This window comes from Marmota flaviventris, chromosome 4, assembly GCF_047511675.1.
Source record: "Marmota flaviventris isolate mMarFla1 chromosome 4, mMarFla1.hap1, whole genome shotgun sequence".
NCBI lineage: Eukaryota > Metazoa > Chordata > Mammalia > Rodentia > Sciuridae > Marmota > Marmota flaviventris.
Window position 1 is genome coordinate 54,105,024 of NC_092501.1, and position 18,629 is coordinate 54,123,652.

At 35.3% G+C, this 18,629-nt stretch overlaps 1 protein-coding gene across 3 annotated transcripts in view; it reads right to left on the reverse strand.

Annotated features, from left to right (window-relative positions):
- Vps26a (VPS26 retromer complex component A) overlaps nt 1-18,629 on the reverse strand; it is a 38,500-nt gene continuing 19,871 nt past the window's right edge. Inside the window, exons 3-9 of one of the 3 annotated variants that reach the window (XM_027931306.2) lie at nt 15,481-15,556; nt 14,120-14,276; nt 12,769-12,933; nt 10,641-10,747; nt 6,603-6,671; nt 4,520-4,662; nt 1-1,738 (exon numbers count right to left, since the gene is read on the reverse strand). In XM_027931306.2, coding sequence (XP_027787107.1) covers nt 1,625-1,738; nt 4,520-4,662; nt 6,603-6,671; nt 10,641-10,747; nt 12,769-12,933; nt 14,120-14,276; nt 15,481-15,556 — 831 coding nt within the window. In that variant the 3' untranslated portion in view covers nt 1-1,624. Of the gene's footprint in view, nt 1,739-4,519; nt 4,663-6,602; nt 6,672-10,640; nt 10,748-12,768; nt 12,934-14,119; nt 14,302-15,480; nt 15,557-18,629 lie in introns of all 3 variants that reach the window. The other 2 variants (XM_071611212.1, XM_071611213.1) reach the window with 2 other exon arrangements.

Consider the following 18,629-nt stretch of genomic DNA (forward strand, 5'->3'; position numbering starts at 1 on the left):
TTTCTGTTTCAAATTCTTTATTATACATGGTTGCACAATTTGAGGCTGGTTAAATACAACTTGGTTTTCAAAATCTTTGAATATTTTCTAGATTACTACATGCAAGTGACCATGAAAATATTTGGCATTTTTAAATTTTGAAACTCTGAACAGGCACTTACATGAAGGAAAACTGTACCATTCATAGATACCCCCATTTAAAATAGATGCTCCAGCACATGGTACATGGAACCTTTGGCCAGTAAATAAAGTTGGTTACTGACCATTTTATCAAAGTGCCATAGTAGTAAAACAGGTTTAAAGAAATGTAATTTGGATTATTTAGCTTACTCATAAAGTAAGGTTAACTGACAAAACTTGCACTGAAGTATTTTTAAATATTGGTACAAAAACCAATGAACCATAAGTGAAAATAGTTTTCACATAGGAGGCTTTGTTTTGGTTCCCACGCTCCACATTTAGTGTATTTGAGATCAGATCCCATATACATGATCAGATAACTGCAACCTTCTTTTAAGAGATGTTGAACAAATGACTTTAGTGTTTAAAAAAAAATTAAAACAGACTGGTGAAGTTTAATGGAGTTTGAACTAGCCAAAGCTCCAGTTTAACAAACATGAAACTGTGCATATCTGGGTTAGCTACATGCTTCACAAGTTCCTCCTGAGTCCCCCAAATTTTCCACTGAAAAGTAAAAAGAACAAATTTGTAAAGTCAAGAAAATGATATTTGCATAAATGTGGCAAAAAGACTCTTTAAATTTAAAAATATATATATATACACATATGTTTCAAAGTATTTATGGAAAAATTCATATAGTTTTAGCAAGTTCTAAAATGCCAACATACATCAACTCCACACTGCAGAACACATATGGTAGTACTGCTGGAAAGTTGTAGCAAAATGGTTACTTAATATGAGGCAGTGGGACACAAGTGCCAAAATGAAAAGCCATCTCATCCCTTGGGAAAAAATTTTACATTCATACTATAAAAGACTTCAAAGAGGATAAAACACAAGAAGCCATGAAATGGCAGACCCAGAAACACCTACAATGAAAAAATTCATATACATTTCTCAAATACATACATAAAAACAAATGGAATTCTCAAAAACACCGAGATGCTATATTTTAAGTCTTTGCAGGATGTAAGGGCTAATCAGGTTTTCTAGTTTTATTTGAACACAAAATATTTGATTTTTTGCATGGAGAGAGTAAGAGGTAATCATTAGCAAAAAAGAAAAAAAAGGAGAAAAAGATTTATAATCAACATTATGCAGAAAGAAAGCAAAATTACAAATCCCAGCCTACCTGCATGAAAATCTTTAATGTTTATGCTGATGCACATCTGAGTGCTCATCATCAAAGTGTGCAGTTAAAAAAAAAAAAATAAGGGCAGCCTAAGAAATCTCCAGTGTCTCAAAGAAAGCACTTTGTAAAATGTAGGTACGTACATTTAGTTATACTGTAAAGTAAATGCAGCACTGTAAGATAAAGGAAGACTGTTATGCATGGAGTTTTGGCTTCCCCCCACCCCGCCCCTACAAGCTGCAACCATCTTTAACCTGCTGAACTTAATTTCAACAGTTACAGTTTTTTGTTTTTTTTTCCCTTCTTTTCAGTTCACATTTCAGGCTGTTCAGCAGATGCCTGTGACTCTGGAGACTCAAATCGCTGGTGAAAGTTTGTTCTCTGTTTCCTCAGTTTTTCAGGAGCTTTTCTCCATAAGATGATTTCCTACAAAAGTAAGTGCGAGACAGCAACAAATTAATGTTCTCCATTATGTCTTCAATTTTCACCATGGAAATACTGACTGCTACTTCAATTTTAACACAATTAAATTTCTCTCTACAAAATCTTTCCTGATTGGGCTGGGGATGCAGCTCAATTGGTAGAATGCTTGCCTTGCATGCACAAGGCCCTGGATTTGATCCCCAGCACCACATACGTAAATTTAAAAAAATAAATTAAAAATAAATAAATAAATAAAATCTTTCCTGACTAAGCCACTTTCTTCTGATTTCAATCCTGGACTGTATCTTATGCCTCCCTGCTCCCTGAACCAGCATCAGGCACAACATTGCCAGTCAAATCTGGAACAAAGTCCTGGCTATTACTGCTTTAAAGAAAGTCCTAAAATCTATCCTGTGGCTTCCTGTTACACTGCCCTCATCCAAGTTCAAACTCTTTGTCATTTCAACCTTAGATACTAAACCAACTTCCTCATAGATGGCTCTTGCCTGAGACCCCTTTCTAATTCATCCTTCATATCACTACCAGATTAATCTTGTAAAACATTGTTTGAATTACTCTTCAATAGTTATCAGTGCCTCAGGATAAATCTCCAAACATATTCAGGGCCCTCCATATCCTAAATCTAAAACACGACCAGCTTCCCTCCATACATGCTTCTCCCCTACCAGTCAAAATCAATCACTCTCTACCTGTAATGCACGCCAAATGTCCTAGCATTTCCCTTACATAATCAAATCCTTGTTACTCTGCCTAAATCCTAACTCTAACCAATTCCTAACATACTCTCCTTCATCAAGTGATGACTAGCTAGTGGTTTTTTTTGTTTTTTGTTTTTTTAAACAACACATACAACAGCCTTCCAAATGAATGCCTGTGGGAAACAAAACACTTCCTCCAATAGTGCCATAACGTGCAACTGATTTGGAAATTCCAAATGTCATGTAACTTATTTTAAAATTATAAATTACATACGTTGAATTATACAGCACTATGGCCACCTTAATGGAGTGAACTTTCTCTTCTTTTTTTTGTTGTACAAAACATTACAAAGCTCATGACATATCATCTTTCATACATTTGATTCAAGTGAGTTATGAACTCCCATTTTTACCCCAAATACAAATTGCAGAATCACATCAGTTACACATTCACAATTTTTACATAATGCCATATTAGTGACTGTTGTATTCTGCTGCCTTTCCTATCCCCTACTATCCCCCCTCCCCTCCCTGAACTTTCTCTTCTAAATTACTATTTAACTGATTTAAGTTTTCTGTTATATAAATCTTCATTCAAAACTCACCAAAGGCTGATTTTCAAATAAGAACAAGTTTTATGATAGATACTTCATATAAAAAGTAAGTTTTAGAGCTGAATGTGGTGGTGCACACCTGAAATCCCAGTGGCTCAGGAGGTTAAGGCAATAGGATCACGAGTTTAAAGCCAGCCTCAGCAACTTAGGGACAGCCTGTCTCTAAATAAAATAAAGGGCTGGGATATGGCTCAGTAGTTAAGCACCCCCAGATTCAATCCCCAGTACCAAAAAAAAGAAGTATTAGGGCTGAGTCAACATGCGTACATTTATAACAAAACTGCTTAATAAGGGAAAAATGAAAACCTCCAAATCCTTCAAATGTAGCCTTCATTAAGAAACAATCCTGGGTGTGGTGGCATATGCCTGTAATCCCAGTGGCTCAGGAGACTGAAGCAGGAGGATCACAAATTCAAAGCCAGTCTCAGCAACTAACAAGGCCCTAAGCAACTTACCAGTCTCTGTCTCAAAATAAAAAATAAAATGGGCTGGGGATATGGCTCAGTAGTTATGGGCCTCTGGGTTCAATCCCCAGCACCAAAATAACAACTACAACAACAACAAAAAAATACAACAACCTAGGCGCAAAAGGCTGAGACAGGAGGATCACAAGTTCAAGATTAGCTTAAGCAACTTAGCAAAACCCTATCTTAAAATAAAGGGCTAGGGGGGCTGGGGATGTGGCTCAAGTGGTAACACGCAGGGGCGCTGGGTTTGATCCTCAGCACCACATAAAAATAAAATAAAGATGTTGGGTCCACCGAAAACTGAAAAATAAATATTTAAAAATATCTCTTTCTCTCTCTTTAAAATAAATAAATAAAGGGCTAGGATGTAGCTAGGTAGTAGAGTACTTGTCTAAGCCCAGGTAAAGCCATGAGTTCAGTCTGCAGTACCACCACCACCAAAAAAAAAGTGACCATGGAGATCTATAATAATTGATGAGAAAAATATTCAAGAAACTATTGATTTTTTAAAAGGAATTTTGTTGGCCTTTACTTCCTTGTTCTTTTTTTTTTCCATTTGTTGATGGACACAATACCTTTATTTTATTTATTTATTTTTATGTGGTGCCAAGGATCAAACCCAGTGCCTCACACATACTAGGCAAATGCTCTACCACTGAGCAACAGCCTCAGCCCCACCTTCTTTGTTCTTAATTGCTTGAATTTTTTTGAACAGCAAGTACTGCTATATTGTTTCTACTTTAAAAAAAAAAAAAAAGCTTTTTAAGAGAAAAAAATAAAAGCCTTGAAAAATTACAGCTCATTTCAGAATCCTACAGAATGACTGGGGAGAGGTCTATCACAATACCTACTCTTTATTATACCCTCAGTATTTTAAATTATTTAGAACCTCCCCCACCCGACCTGCCCAGTATGATGCTTAGAAAAGAGAGTGCTTTCTCGGTGATTTTACATCTAAAATGACTAGCGTGGGTGGAACCATACCTGCTGCTTGAAGTACCTTCTGTCTTCCTCATCAACAAGCACTAGATTCAAGAAGTACCTTACTGAAAATTTTTTGTTCACATCTCTCATTGTTGGTGTTGGATCATAGCCTGCTAAAAACAGTCTTATTGGAATGGATTCACCTGAAATAAAAGCAATTTCCGTTTAATTCTAAAAGATGATTAGTCACATAAAACCTAGGACTAAGCATTACAGGGGAGACACTAATGCTTACATTCCTCTTCCTCATGAGATGCAGCAATAGGCACTACTGACATTTTGGGCTGGATAATTGGTTGTTATGGGGAAGGTCCTATGCACTTGGCGGCATCCTTGGCCTCTACCCACCAGAAGCCAGGAGCACTCCCCAACTATGACAGCTAAAAATGTCTCCAGACAATACCAAATGTCACTTGGAGGACAAAGTTGCCCCTTGATGAGAATCAATGCTCTAGAGTCAAAATGCCTATGTCAAATTTCAGTTCCACCACTTACTGGCTATAAGACCTTGGCTTTGAGGACTTATTCTGTTTCGAATTCCTCACTGTAAAATGAAGACAAGCAATACTCCTCCAATAGGGAATTTATAAGAGCTATGTGGGTTAAAATACATAGACTTTACAACAGTGCCAGCCAGTAGTTTAGTTTATTTTTCTACTTTCACAAGTTTACCTAATTTCTAATCATGTGTAAAATGTTAAAAACTTTTTACTAATCCATCTAAAACAAACATGTACAGAACAACAACATGCCTTCATTACCAAAAAGTTCACATGGCTTCGGTTTTCCTAAGGACAGTAATTATTTGCATGTTCTCTTTTTAATACTTTATGTAGTATTTTTTATGCACATTTATTTGTTGAAAGGTATAAAATCCATCACTTCATAAAAATGTATGGGTGGTGAAATTTTGCAAGTAATGTTGTATAACATAAGTACAAACATATGGGCTTTAGAGTCAAAAAGGTCTAGGTTCAAACCTCTCCTCTGTAATGATTAGCTCCCCCACCTTTAGTATAGTTTTGAACCTTGGCACCTTAATTTCAAGGTGTAAAATACAGGATATAAGCACCTAACTTGAACAGTGGTAGGGAGCTTTAGAGCACCTCACCTGCAATGCCTCATCCACAACCTGTACTCCATAAATGGTAGCTACTTTTTGAAGTAATTCCAAAGTGAAAAAAATTCAGAAAAAAAATTTTTTTTTAAAACCTACATATACAACAGTCTTTCAAATGAATGCCTGTGGGAAACAAAACACTTTCTCCAGTAGTGCCATAACGTGCAACTGATTTGGAAATTGCAAATATCATGTAACTTATTTTAAAATTATAAATTACATATGTTGAATTATACAGCATTATGGCCACCTTAATGGAGTGAACTTTCTCTTCTAAATTACTATTTAACTATGATTTAAGTTTTCTGTTATATAGATCTTCATTCAAAACTCACCAAAGCCTGTCTTTCAAATGAGAATAAGTTTTATGATAAATACTTCATATAAAAAGTAAGTTTTAGAGCTGAATGTGGTGGTGCAAACCTGAAATCAGCTCAGGAGGTCTCAGACACTAAAGGTTATCTAGTTAGGGAACTAACTGCTCTTTTTTTTTTTTAGAGACTATGACGACTCCAAAATCTGACAGGAATTAATGCTCAGTTATACTACATCTTATGGTCAATGTGAGAATAAAAAGATGTACAAAGATGAACTATTATAACAGAAAACAATAAAAAATTACAAATTCAGAACCAGAAAGGAGATGCACAAAATTGTCTCTTCTGAATTCTAAATTTGAACTGAGTGAAATATTTAACCAAATTTATTTCCGACTAGGAAGTATTATTACAGTCTTCTCAGCAGCTATACAGAGATCCTTAAAAAAAAAATCATCATAAGAACCATTTTAAGAATTCATAAATATAACAAGAAATCCCGTTAGTATGTACAATTATAATGCAACAACAAAAATGTGGGAAAAAGAAATTCATAAATACTTTTATAATGAATGAATATTCACAAACTAAACCGACCAAAACACTTCTGTTTGCCGTACACAGAAGTAAATGGGAAGAGTGTTACCTTTTACTGGTGCACCATCCATTATTTCATATTTGGCGATTGTTTCTGTTTCTGTTGTGGTACTGGGTCCTGGTAAATGTAATAATGTAAATGGCATTAATTTAAATACTTCCAGAATATAATCCCCAGCCTTATACCTTCTTCTATTTCCAACCACATTATTTTACTATTATTTTTTCCCCATTTTGTGAAAATGTTCCTCATTCATTTATAGTTTTTGATCTACTTTTTTTTTTTTTTTTTGGTACTGGGGATTGGGGGCACTCAACCACTGAGCCAGATTCCCAACCCTGTTTTATATTTTATTTAGAGACAGGGTCTCAGTGAGTTGCTTAGCACCTCGCTTTTGCTGAGGCTGGCTTTGAACTCGAAATCTTCCTGCCTCAGCCTCCCAAGCTGCTGGGATTACAGGTATGTGCCACCGCACCTGGCTTGATCTACTCTTACTCTTAGTATTAAAGATTAAAGGCTGTTGTTGCTGATGAGTAAATTTTTTGTATTTAAAATTTTCTTTTTCCTTTGTTAGAACAAATTAGCAAAATAAAATTCTGATTTATTGTTGGACAACATTGTTTCACACATACATCAAAGAGGCCAAAAAAATAAAGAGCAACTTCATATACAAATAAGGGGGGAGGGACCATTTTTATCTTTGGCCTTTTGTGTGTGTCTGTGTGTGTGTGTGTGTAGTGCTGGGGATTGAACGCTGGGCCTTATGCATGCAAGGCAAGCACTATACCAACTGAGCTATATCACCAGCCCTATCTTTGGCCTTTTTAACCACCTCATACAAACCAACTACTTATAGTATAGCTAAAGTATATATACAAGGCTGGGGCTGGGGCTCGGGCTCAGTGGTAGCCCACTTGCCTGGCACGTGTGAGGTACTGGGTTTGATTTTCAGTTCCACATATAAATAAATAAAATAAAGGTCTATCAACAATTAAAAAATATATTTAAAAAGAAAGTAAGTATACCAAAAAAAAAAAAAAAAAAATACTGGAATGCTTGGGATAAGATTTTTTTTTTTTTTAGCCAGATGTGGTGGCACAAGCATGTGATCCCAGCTGCTTGGGAGGCTGAGGTAAGAGGATCGCAAAGCCAGCTTCAGCAACTTAGCAAGGCACAAAGCAACCTAGCGAGATCCTGTCAGATAAAATATAAAAAAAGGGCTGGGGATGTGGCTCAGTGATTAAGTGCCCCTTGGTCAATCCCTGGTAAAAAAAAAAAAAAAGATTATTTTTTTCTCTTGTTTTTTTTTTTTTTCCTCCTTTGAGATTATAATGAACACGGTAATAACATAAGTAAAATCACAAGTAGGACGGAAAACGCTCCAAAGTCTTGTCTGCTCAAGATCATTAAAAATGGCTGACTACTGGGCTGGGGATGTGGCTCAAGTGGTAGCGCGCTCGCCTGGCATGCGTGCGGCCCGGGTTCAATCCTCAGCACCACATACAAACAAAGATGTTGTGTCCGCTGAAAACTAAAAAAATAAATAAATATTAAAATTTTCTCTCTCTTTAAAAAAAAATGGCTGACTACTAATAATATGTACAAAAATTAAAATGTAAATAAAAAATGCGAACAAATTTTCCTTTCTTAAAGTACTTTTAAGAAAAAAATTCAGGGTCTTGAAGTGTTGGTTCTTTTTCACCTCCCGTCTTCAATATTCACACTGTGGTTTTGATTGGGTGGTGGAAAGTACATCATCTGAAGATGGTGCCCAAGGTGGGCAGACAGGAGCACTCTCTACCCAAAGGTAACAATGTTTAGATTCTGAGATGGGAAGTGGAGGGTGAATAATTCACAGTGGACTTTCTTTATTCCTTAATCAGTTTAACTTTTCATTCTTTGCTGTCTAGTCATCCTCATCAGTCTTCTGCTTCTTGGCATCAACATATCATTATTCTCGACATCTTCAGCTGCCCATTTTTTGGCAGCTGCCATGGTCTCCTCCTCTTCCTCTCTTTCATCTACCTCATTGTCAGCTTCCTGCTCCCCCTTTTCCTCATTAGCATTGCCATTAGCAGGGGGATCCTTTCATTAGCTGCCTCCTCCACAACTTCTTCTCCTCTAAGTCTTCTGTGGTGATCTCAGAGCTAGTGTCCATGGCAGCGTCTGACATGGGGGGACACACTGGTGATGCAATGCAGTAGGTTAAAAAGAAAGCTGGAGTTCAGGGACTCTGGTGATAAAGCTGCCCAAGTCCGAAGCAGTGGAAGTGGTTAAGAGGATGGAGAGCTGGATGAGGGAACAACGCCTCATTTAAAATTTTCTGCAATTGCTGGGAGTGGTGGCTCACAGTTGTAATCCCAGTGACTCAATAGGTTGAGGCAGAAGGATTGCAAGTTTGAGGTCAGTCTCAGCAATTTAGCAAGGCCTTGCATCAAAATTAAAAAAAACTGGGGATGTTACTCAGTAGTAAAGTTCCCCTGGGTTCAATCCCTCAGTATCAAAAACTAAAAATTTTCTATACTAGAACATAATTTTTTTATCAAGAAAAAAGTTTAGGGGTTGGGGTTGTAGCTCAGTAGTAGAGCGCTCGCCTAGCATGTGCGAGGCCCTGGGTTCAATCCTCAGCACCACATAAAAATAAATAAATAAAGGTATTGTGTACAACTACGACTAAAAAATAAATATTAAAAAAAAAAGTTTAAACAATTTCTTTTTAAACAACAAATGAGAAACTCAAGTAACGTTTTTGTGTTATTGTTGGGGTTTTTTGTTTATTTGTTTTTTTCTTTTGGTATCATATCCCCAGCCCATTTTGTTTTTTATTTTGAGTCAGGGTCTCACTAACTTGCTTAGGGCCTCCCTAAGTTGCTGAGGCTGGCTTTGAACTTGCAATACTCTGAAGCACTGGGATTATAGGTGAGCACCACCACTCCTGGCTCAAGTTGTGTTTTAATATCTTAAAATCACTTACTTTTTGCTAGCATGTGAAAAAATGGAGATTAAAAAAATCACAAATGTTTCTCATTTTTTTAAATATATATTTTTTAGTTGTCGATGGACCTTTATTTATTTATATGCAGTGCTGAGAATCGAACCCAATGCCTCACACATTAGGCACTCTAACACTGAGCCACAACTACAGCCCCAGATATTTATTATTTTGATAACCAATTATAAATATTTTTTAAGAGATAGGGTCTCATACTCTGGTTTCTCTTTAGGTTGCATAAATCTTTCACCTTTTATCAAAAAAGACATGGTTTCACTGTTTCCCAGGTTGACCCTGAACTCCTGGGCTCAAGTAATTCTCTTTCCTCAGCCTCCAAAGTAGCTGGCACTACAGCACATGCTGCTGTGCCCAGCTTCTAGGAGGATTTAAAAACTTATAAATGTTTTAATTACCTATTAATAACTTAAGTATTGAAATATGATACTTTTTACTGTTTTTTTTTTTTTTTGTACCAGGGATTGAATCCAGGAACTCATATATGCTAGGCAACCACTGAGGTACATTTCCAGCCCTATTTATTTATTATTTTTTTCGGTACTGGGGACTGAACCCAGGAGCACTTTACCACTGAGTCACACCCCCAGCCCTTTTTTATTCTTTGAGACAGGTTCTTGCTAAATTACCCATGCTGGTCTTTAACTTGTGATCCTCTTGTAACAATCTCCCTAGTCACCAGGATTACAGGCATGTGCCACCATGCCTGGCTACCATATAGTCTTTCATACTTGTTGAGCAAAGTGAAATTGCCACCTATTCAAATTTTTATGTATTTCTTTATATTTTTAAGAGATGTGGTCTTGCTGTGTAGTCCTGGCTGGCCTTGAACTCCTGAGCTCAAGAGAGTCTCCTGCCTCAGTCTTCAGAACAGGTGGTCCTACTACAGATGCATGCCACTGCACCCAGCTCAAAAACCAGTTTTTAAAAAAGCATTAAGTGGATTTCTTATAGGCAGCAAAGCAAAGTCAGTTTCCAATGCGGATATCAAATGATTTTATGCTGAAATAAAATTTCGAGATTTCTAAAATTTCAACTAAAAGAAGGAAATTTTAATTCAAATACTTTCTTCAACTTACCAATTCCTGTGATCTCTTTTTTAATCAGTTGTAACTCCATGTGTTGTATTTTTATTCTTACCAATAAGAAGTAAATTTTTCCAACAATCACATCCTTTAAATGATATCTATTGGGAGAGAATACATATCACTAAGTATATTTTAAAAACAAGAAAAAGAGTGAAATAAGCCATGGAAGGCTTTAATAGGTATCTTTAAGATAACAACTTTAAGAATACCATTTTGACTATTCATAATGTTTCAGGTCCCTTTTCATTTCACTATGATAAAGTATGCTATCAAACTTTTACTTGACCTTCAATATCTCGGAGGGAACAATTAGCCTGATGAATTGTTGGTCCTACTTAGGACTTATTGCCTAGAGAATCTAAGCAGTTAACCAAATAGAAAATTAGATTCTTTATGCTTGAAATATTTGTTTCAAGTGAATGAATATATTTTCATTTTATTGATTGACTGATCAACTGTAATGGAAATGGAACCAGGACACTTTATCACTGACCTATACCCCCAGCCCTTTTTATTGTTCTTTTTATTTTGAGAGAGGGTCTTGCTTAAGTTGCCCAGACTGGCCTCCAGTTGAAGATATTTTCAACATTAAAAGTTCTATATAGGGCTGGGGATGTGGCTCAAGCGGTAGCGCGCTTGCCTGGCGTGCGTGCGGCCCGGGTTCGATCCTCAGCACCACATACAAACAAAGATGTTGTGTCCGCCGAAAACTAAAAAATAAATATTAAAATTCTCTCTCTCTCTCTCTCTCTCTCTCTCTCTCTGTCTCTCTCTCTCTTTCTTAAAAAAAAAAAAAAGTTCTATATAACAGCATCATTATAAATGCTATAATAATACAACTAACAAATCTGACCTCAAAGAGAGATTAATTGGGGCTACCTCCACAGATCTGATTTTGTTGTATATTATTTAATAACCAAAGAACCTTGCTAAATTCTTTGAAATAAGGTGCTAACAAATCTGGGAATACAACCACATGAGTCTGAAGGGAAACTCCAGTGACAAGTGTTTAGGTTTCCAAGTATCTGATAATTTATCAACAATTTAAGATTCTATAGACACATATATCAAATTTTAAGTGCTATAAAGTTGGCAGTGACAATAAAAAATTATGTAAGAGAATAATATGTAGAAGAGAGATAAAACAAGCCATCTATTTCTTCAACAAATTAAAACTTTAATAAAAAAATGGGAAAAATATAAAATTATGAGATTTAAGAGTCAAAAAAATCCAATGAAATTTGTGGATCTTGTTTGGATACAGATTTGAACAAATCATGTGAAAAAAAGAGACAAAAAATGAGTCAATTTGGGTTATGTGAATGCTGACTATATTTATAGAAATATTAAGGAGTTAATATTTTTGAATAGTATTGTAGTTACACTAAAATAATGCATAATTTTTTAGACTAAATTATGTGTCTAGAATTTGTTTCAATATAGTCTATGAGAAGTGTGGGAGCTAAATACAGACAAAACAAAGCAGCTAGTAACTGTTGGAGCTGGGCAATGGGTACATGAAGATTCATTATATTATTCAATATTCATGTACTTTGGCATTGTTTGAAATCTTCCATAATAAAATTTAAAAAGGTATTAAATAATAAGTATGAACCCATTTTGAAAATATATATATATATATACCACACCCCCAAAACAGACACACAAGAGAATATTATTAGTGGTTAAATAGTAAAGGTGAACATATGTGACGTTTTTACTTCCTTTCACTTTTTACATCCTCCAAATTTTCAATAATGAAAAAGTACTGTTTATGTAGTCAGAAAAAAAGAATTTTTGCTTCAGTTCAAATAAATAGCCAGGATGAAGTGATATCAAGCTAGTAAATTTTACAGACAAATGAAACTGGCTACTTCTGAGATGTTAAGATCCTCTACATAAAGTGATCAAGCAGAATCTTATCAGGAAGAGAATATAAAAGATACGTTCCCTGGGGTGGAAGCAAGACCAAACTCCTCAAATTTCTTGTAGCTCAGAGACTGTCAGTCTGTTAACATCAGATTAATATTAATTCTATCCTTATGGTGATCAATTTACAAAGGCCTGAAAAGCTTATTTTTAAATTTTCCCTGAACATTCATCTGTGAAAGGTACTTACTTTGACTTATTGTATTCAAATTCTATATGCAGACAATCTTCAATGCCCACTTCCATCTTAATAGAGTTGTTAACATCAGGATAGGTGGCAAGCTGGTGAACAATAAGATCATACTCTTTCACCAAGTCTGTCAGTCTTCTCACTATTGTCACCTTAAGAAAATACCTATAAAATTAATAGAGGAAATGAGATAAATCACCTATGATAAATTTAAATATTCTAAATATGCAAACATTACCTCAGTTTTTTCTTGGCTGGAATTCCTTTGGGTTCAACTTACTACATTTTGCATTTACCTTATGAAAGTGTTCTAATTTTTTTTTCTTGGTGCAGGGCCACACAAATGCTAGGTATGCATTCTATCACTAAGCTATACTCCTAGCCCTCTTAATAAAAAACAAAAACAAAAAAACTGTTCCGCATATGGGGGAAGAAAATTCAATTTTAAGAATAAATACTTTTCAGATAAGTTTGCAGGGAAACTGTCAAACCTATGTAAGGAAATCTATATCTAGTCAAAGTACTGCTGTTTGGCATTTGGGCTGTCAAATCCAGTAACAGATGGACAATGCTAAGAAAGCAGGTTCTTAGACCTGATGCATTCAGATTAGTATCTTTAATTGCCCTGGTCCCTGAAGCATTCATGGCTTCCTGCAAGAAGACCTAGGGAAAGGATACTGGATTGAGAATTTAGAAAACTGAGTTCCTACTTCAGTTCTGCCATTTGCTTCTTTTGTACTTTCAGATAAGTCAGCCTCTTTGGAGTTCCAGATCACTTCTTAACCATATATTGAATAAGATTCATTAGAAAATAAATATATTTGGAGAGTAATTCAGTTCAAAATGTGGACAGATGGAAATTTTAGGTACTTCTTCACAAATGAAGTACTTAAAAGATAATTCACACAAAGGAAATATATAACTGAAACTTTTCATATGGTTTCTCTGAATCTATGTTAAAAAGCTCTTCCAGTCATTGGGCATTGATGGTGAATGCCTATAATCCCAGCAATTTGGGAGGCCGAGACAGGAGGATCGTGAGTTCAAAGCCAGCATCAGTAAAAGTGAGGCGCTAAACAACTCAGAGAGACCCTGTCTCTAAATAAAATACAAATTAGGGCTGGGGATGTGGCTCAGTGGTCGAGTGCCCCTGAGTTCAATCCCTGGTATCAAAAAAAAAAAAAAAAAAAAAACTCTTCAGATCAGTCCTAGCCAAACAAAGTAATGTGCAGAACATTTTCCAACCTTAAATCTTCAGTACAGAATTACAACTAGGAGTTCAAATAAGACATTAATAAGAGCCATTACTTTCTGGTTTTGACTCTGCTTATAGTTTGTAATACATTCATACCTTAAGCGGACATTGGCACCGATGTAAGATTCATATGGCTTTTCAACTTGCATAAATTCAAAATCATAACTTCTGCTCTGAGTCAGTTCTCCAGGTAAGGCTAGTTCTTTCACTAGGTTTACAAATTCATGGGTATTACTCTTGTCATTGAAGAGTTCTAAGAAATTTAAAACAGCAAAAGACTAATTATATTTTAATGTCCATTTCAATAAAACCCAAACTTCTACCTCCAAAGCAAATAATTTTTACCAAAAGAATTAGTTGGATTTGTCTCTAATAAACTAGAACTATGATCTGAATTTTATCATCCCCATTATTATGCTCCACCTAGGCATCACTAAATTCAAGAAACATAGCACAATGAAAATTCCTATCAGAAATGAGTTCATTCCTTTTGATGTAGTTAGGGATTTCCCCCAATATAAAGCTGTTTGACACATTACCAGCAATTATTTGAACTTCTTCCCTTTAAGGCAAAAATTCTGTTTTGTTGTTTTGTTTTGGACAAATATATTACCTTGATAAAACTGTAATACACAAAAGAATAAAACCAACTATCAGTTAATCATTAAAATTTGACCCTTAAGTACAATCTCATTCAGAATAATATGTAAACAAATATCTACCCATTCCATTTTTGATGCTTTAAAAATGTACAGTAAAACTTAGAAAACTAGATTTAAAAACCTAGCTTTGTAGACAGTATTGAAAAGACATACTTTCTTTTCTATCTATGGTATGGGGGGATCTGATCCCAGGGTCTTGCACATGCTTAGGCAAGCACTCTACCTCTGAGCCATACTCCTAACCCTCTTTTTTCTGAATATATAGTATAAAAGATTTATATACAATTTAACTCCCAGCTAAATCAAGAATGTCTCTAAAATACATATATGGAAATGTACACAATTTGATCTAAGAATAAATCATCCCTTTCCTTTTCACATGGAATTTTCTGTTACCAGGTGAGTCTGGCTACAGGCACACACTAGGTCAGGAAGACAAATGGCATGGATAATTAGAGAATGAAAAATGAAGGTGAAGCTGGTAGTTGTAAGGTTGGTGAAAATGTAGACAGATGAAAATTTTGGTGAGTGAGCCAACTGATTTTTCAAGGCTAGTAGTTTATATAATATCTTTCAGTTTTAGTAGTAAAATCCAATAATACAGGCAGAATGAGTCAAATGCAATTTAATACAATTAAAAGAAACATTCTGATTTAATATATTAAGTCCTCTTTTATTATGCAAAATCAATTCCTTCCTTCCACCAAGTTTAACTCTTAATTATTTAAGTGCCAAATCCAACCCTCTTCAAACTCAAGTTATCAAAAGAAAAAGTAATACTATTTTAAAACTCACCAATTTGACCTACAAATTCAATTCTAATTCCTTGGTGCTCTAGCCTCTTTCCAGGTTGCTTAAAGGCTAGGTTTACCTGCCAAAACATGAAATTATAAGAGATGTTAACAGTACTTTAAGTGGGTCTATTAGACTCCTTCCAGATGAATGCAATATATATTTCAGGTACTCATTTATGAAATATGAGACGCCACCATATACCTAAATCAGGATGACCTTAAGCACCAGAGGAGATGTGATTTATTCATACACAATCCCTAATGAACCTATTACACATACACTTAAAAGTGTCTGCTTTATTAGGAAGGAATCCCTCGTTATTGCTGAAGAAATGCAAAAAGACTCAAAGAAAGGGAAGACCTTCAACTATTCATGTGTATTTTCTGGTCAAATAAGTAATTCTAAGACTAATAAAATAATATTTTAATGTGAAAATAATCACTAATTCCAAGAATTAATGTGAAAGATCACTTTCAGTGTTTTATAATCAAGAATATACTACTATGCTTCCTGACATTAAAGGTCATGCTGACTGCCCTCAGTCTGCAACTCATCCTAAAATTATAGAATGTCTTAAGATCTAAATTGTAATTTATCTTACATAATTTTAAGGTAAATAGATAGTCTCAAAGTTCTTAAATTCATATCTGCCAAGTAGAAACATTAAATTTTTAATTAATTTGAAAAACATCTGCATAATACATATATCAGAAATAAATTGCCAAATGTTTAAGAATTAACTAACAAAAGAATATTTTTATAAAAAAAAAATTTCCTCCAGGTTCCTTTTTTTGGGGTGGTTGGGGGAGGGATGCTGGGGATTGAACCCAGGGTCTTTCACATGCTAAGCACATGACCTCCCACTGAGCTACATCCTCAGCCCCCAAGTTTCTTTACTATAACAAATACTGAATATGACTCTTAAAAGCTTTTCTTCAAACAATGCTTCTCAAAAGAATAAAAATCAAGAAAAACAGAGGTCTCGTTACTTCTGCTTATAAAGTATATGCACTAAAATATTCATCCATATGCATATCTCATAACCAATGTTATTTGCCTTCAAAATTATTATCTCAGAACAAAGAAGTAAATTGTAGTTCATCATATAATGGATTATTATTAAAAGTTTAAAAATAACAGTGTCAAAAGAATTTTTAATGATGTGGGACAATGTGCATGATATGTTACATGAAGGAAGCATGGTCAAATTGTATACAAGTATAATGCCCACTATGTTTTTTGAAACTACAAAAAGAAAACATTCTTTTTTTAATTTTTAATATTTAATATTTATTTTTCAGTTTTCGGCGGACACAACATCTTTGTTTGTATGTGGTGCTGAGGATCGAACCCGGGCCGCACGCATGCCAGGTGAGCGCGCTACCGCTTGAGCCACATCCCCAGCCCAAGAAAATATTCTTAACAGCAGTTACTTTTAGAAAGACTGATTATGGGTCATTTTTTTTCTTTTTTATAGTTTTCAAATTTTGTTTTTACAATGGGCTAACAATACTGTCAAAGAAAAAAAAAAAAAAAGAACAAAAAGTACTTAGACAAGCTTCACACACACACTAAAAATATTAGGTTCAAATCACAAATAATAAAAACAAGTGCAACTCCTAGCTGTTTCATAAGCCAGGCAGTAATTAGACTACTCACTACTTTGTACCAATAAAGCACACAGAGAATATACATACAGGGTGTGATGCTGGGGATTGAACTCAGGTCTTGCACATGCTAAGCAAGACCTCCCACTGAGCAAGACCTGTGAGAACAAGACCTCCCACCTGACTTCCCACTGAGCTACATCCTCAACCCCCAGGTTTCTTTACAACAAATACTGGCAATATGACTCTAAAAAGCTTCTCTTTAAACAATGCTTTTCTTCAATCAGTGGTGCGCATCTGGAATCCCAACTACTCAGGAGCTGAGGCAGGAGGATTTCAACTTCAAGACCAGCCTGGGCAACTTAGAGAGACCCTGTCTCAATAAATAAAAAGGGCTGGGGATGTAGCTCAGTGGCAGAGTGCCCCTGGATTCAGTTCCCAGCACAGATAGATATAGATCGATTGATAGATAAAAACAGGTTAGATGAAATCCAAAATTCAGACTACTCCAAAAGCTTAAACTTTTGAGCATATGTTCAAATGATAAAAATCTACATCAATATTCTAAAACCCAAAAAATTCCAAAATCTGAAACGCTTCAGGTCTCAAGCTAAGAAATAATTCATCCTGTACTTTTAAAAATGTCTATTTTGGCCTGGGGTTGTGGCTCAGTGGTAGAGCACTTGCCTAGCATGTGTGAGAAGGCACTGGGTTCAATCCTCAGAACCGCATATAAATAAATGAATAAAAATAAAGGTCCATCAACATCTAAAAATATATTTTTAAAAACATTCATTTGGGGAGCTGGGGATATAGCTCAGTTGGTAGAGTGCTTGCCTCACATGCATAAGGCCCTGGGTTCAATCCCCAGCACCACACACACACACAAAAAAAAAGTCCATTTGGCAGTTTTTGATAATGTCTTTGCTTGAACATGGCTATGTCTGATATTTTAAAAATTTACATTTTTCCCAAAGAATATTATGAAACCACACTATTAAAGTAGAAATGTATATCTATTCAGTTTTCTCACCACCTGCCTGAACTCTTTTATTTTTCCTTGATCTCCCACTGATTTTAATACACAGCTGCTTTAAGCCTAATGCATGCTATTCTGCAACGTGAAGAACCCCAGAATTGAAAGGCATAATTAAGCATTTCCATTTTTGTTTTTGTTGTTTTGCAGTACCAGAGACTGAACCCCAGGGCCTCACACATGCTAGGCAAGGGGCTCTACTACTGGGCTATATCCCCAGCCAAAGCATTTTCATTTAAAGGCTATTCTGCAAAGGAACATAGAAAAAGAATTGAAACCACAATGATGAACTGGATCAAAGAATTTTAACACCACTCAGTTATATTTACATGGCTTTTTATTATAATTTCAAACTTGCAAAAAAGTTGCAAGAACAGCACTAGGAAATCCCACATAATCTTTACCCAGATTCACCCTATGTTTATATTTTTCCTCATCTGCTTCATTATCTTCTCAACATATACATGTACATGCATGCATCCATCACTTTTTTTTAATAACCAAAA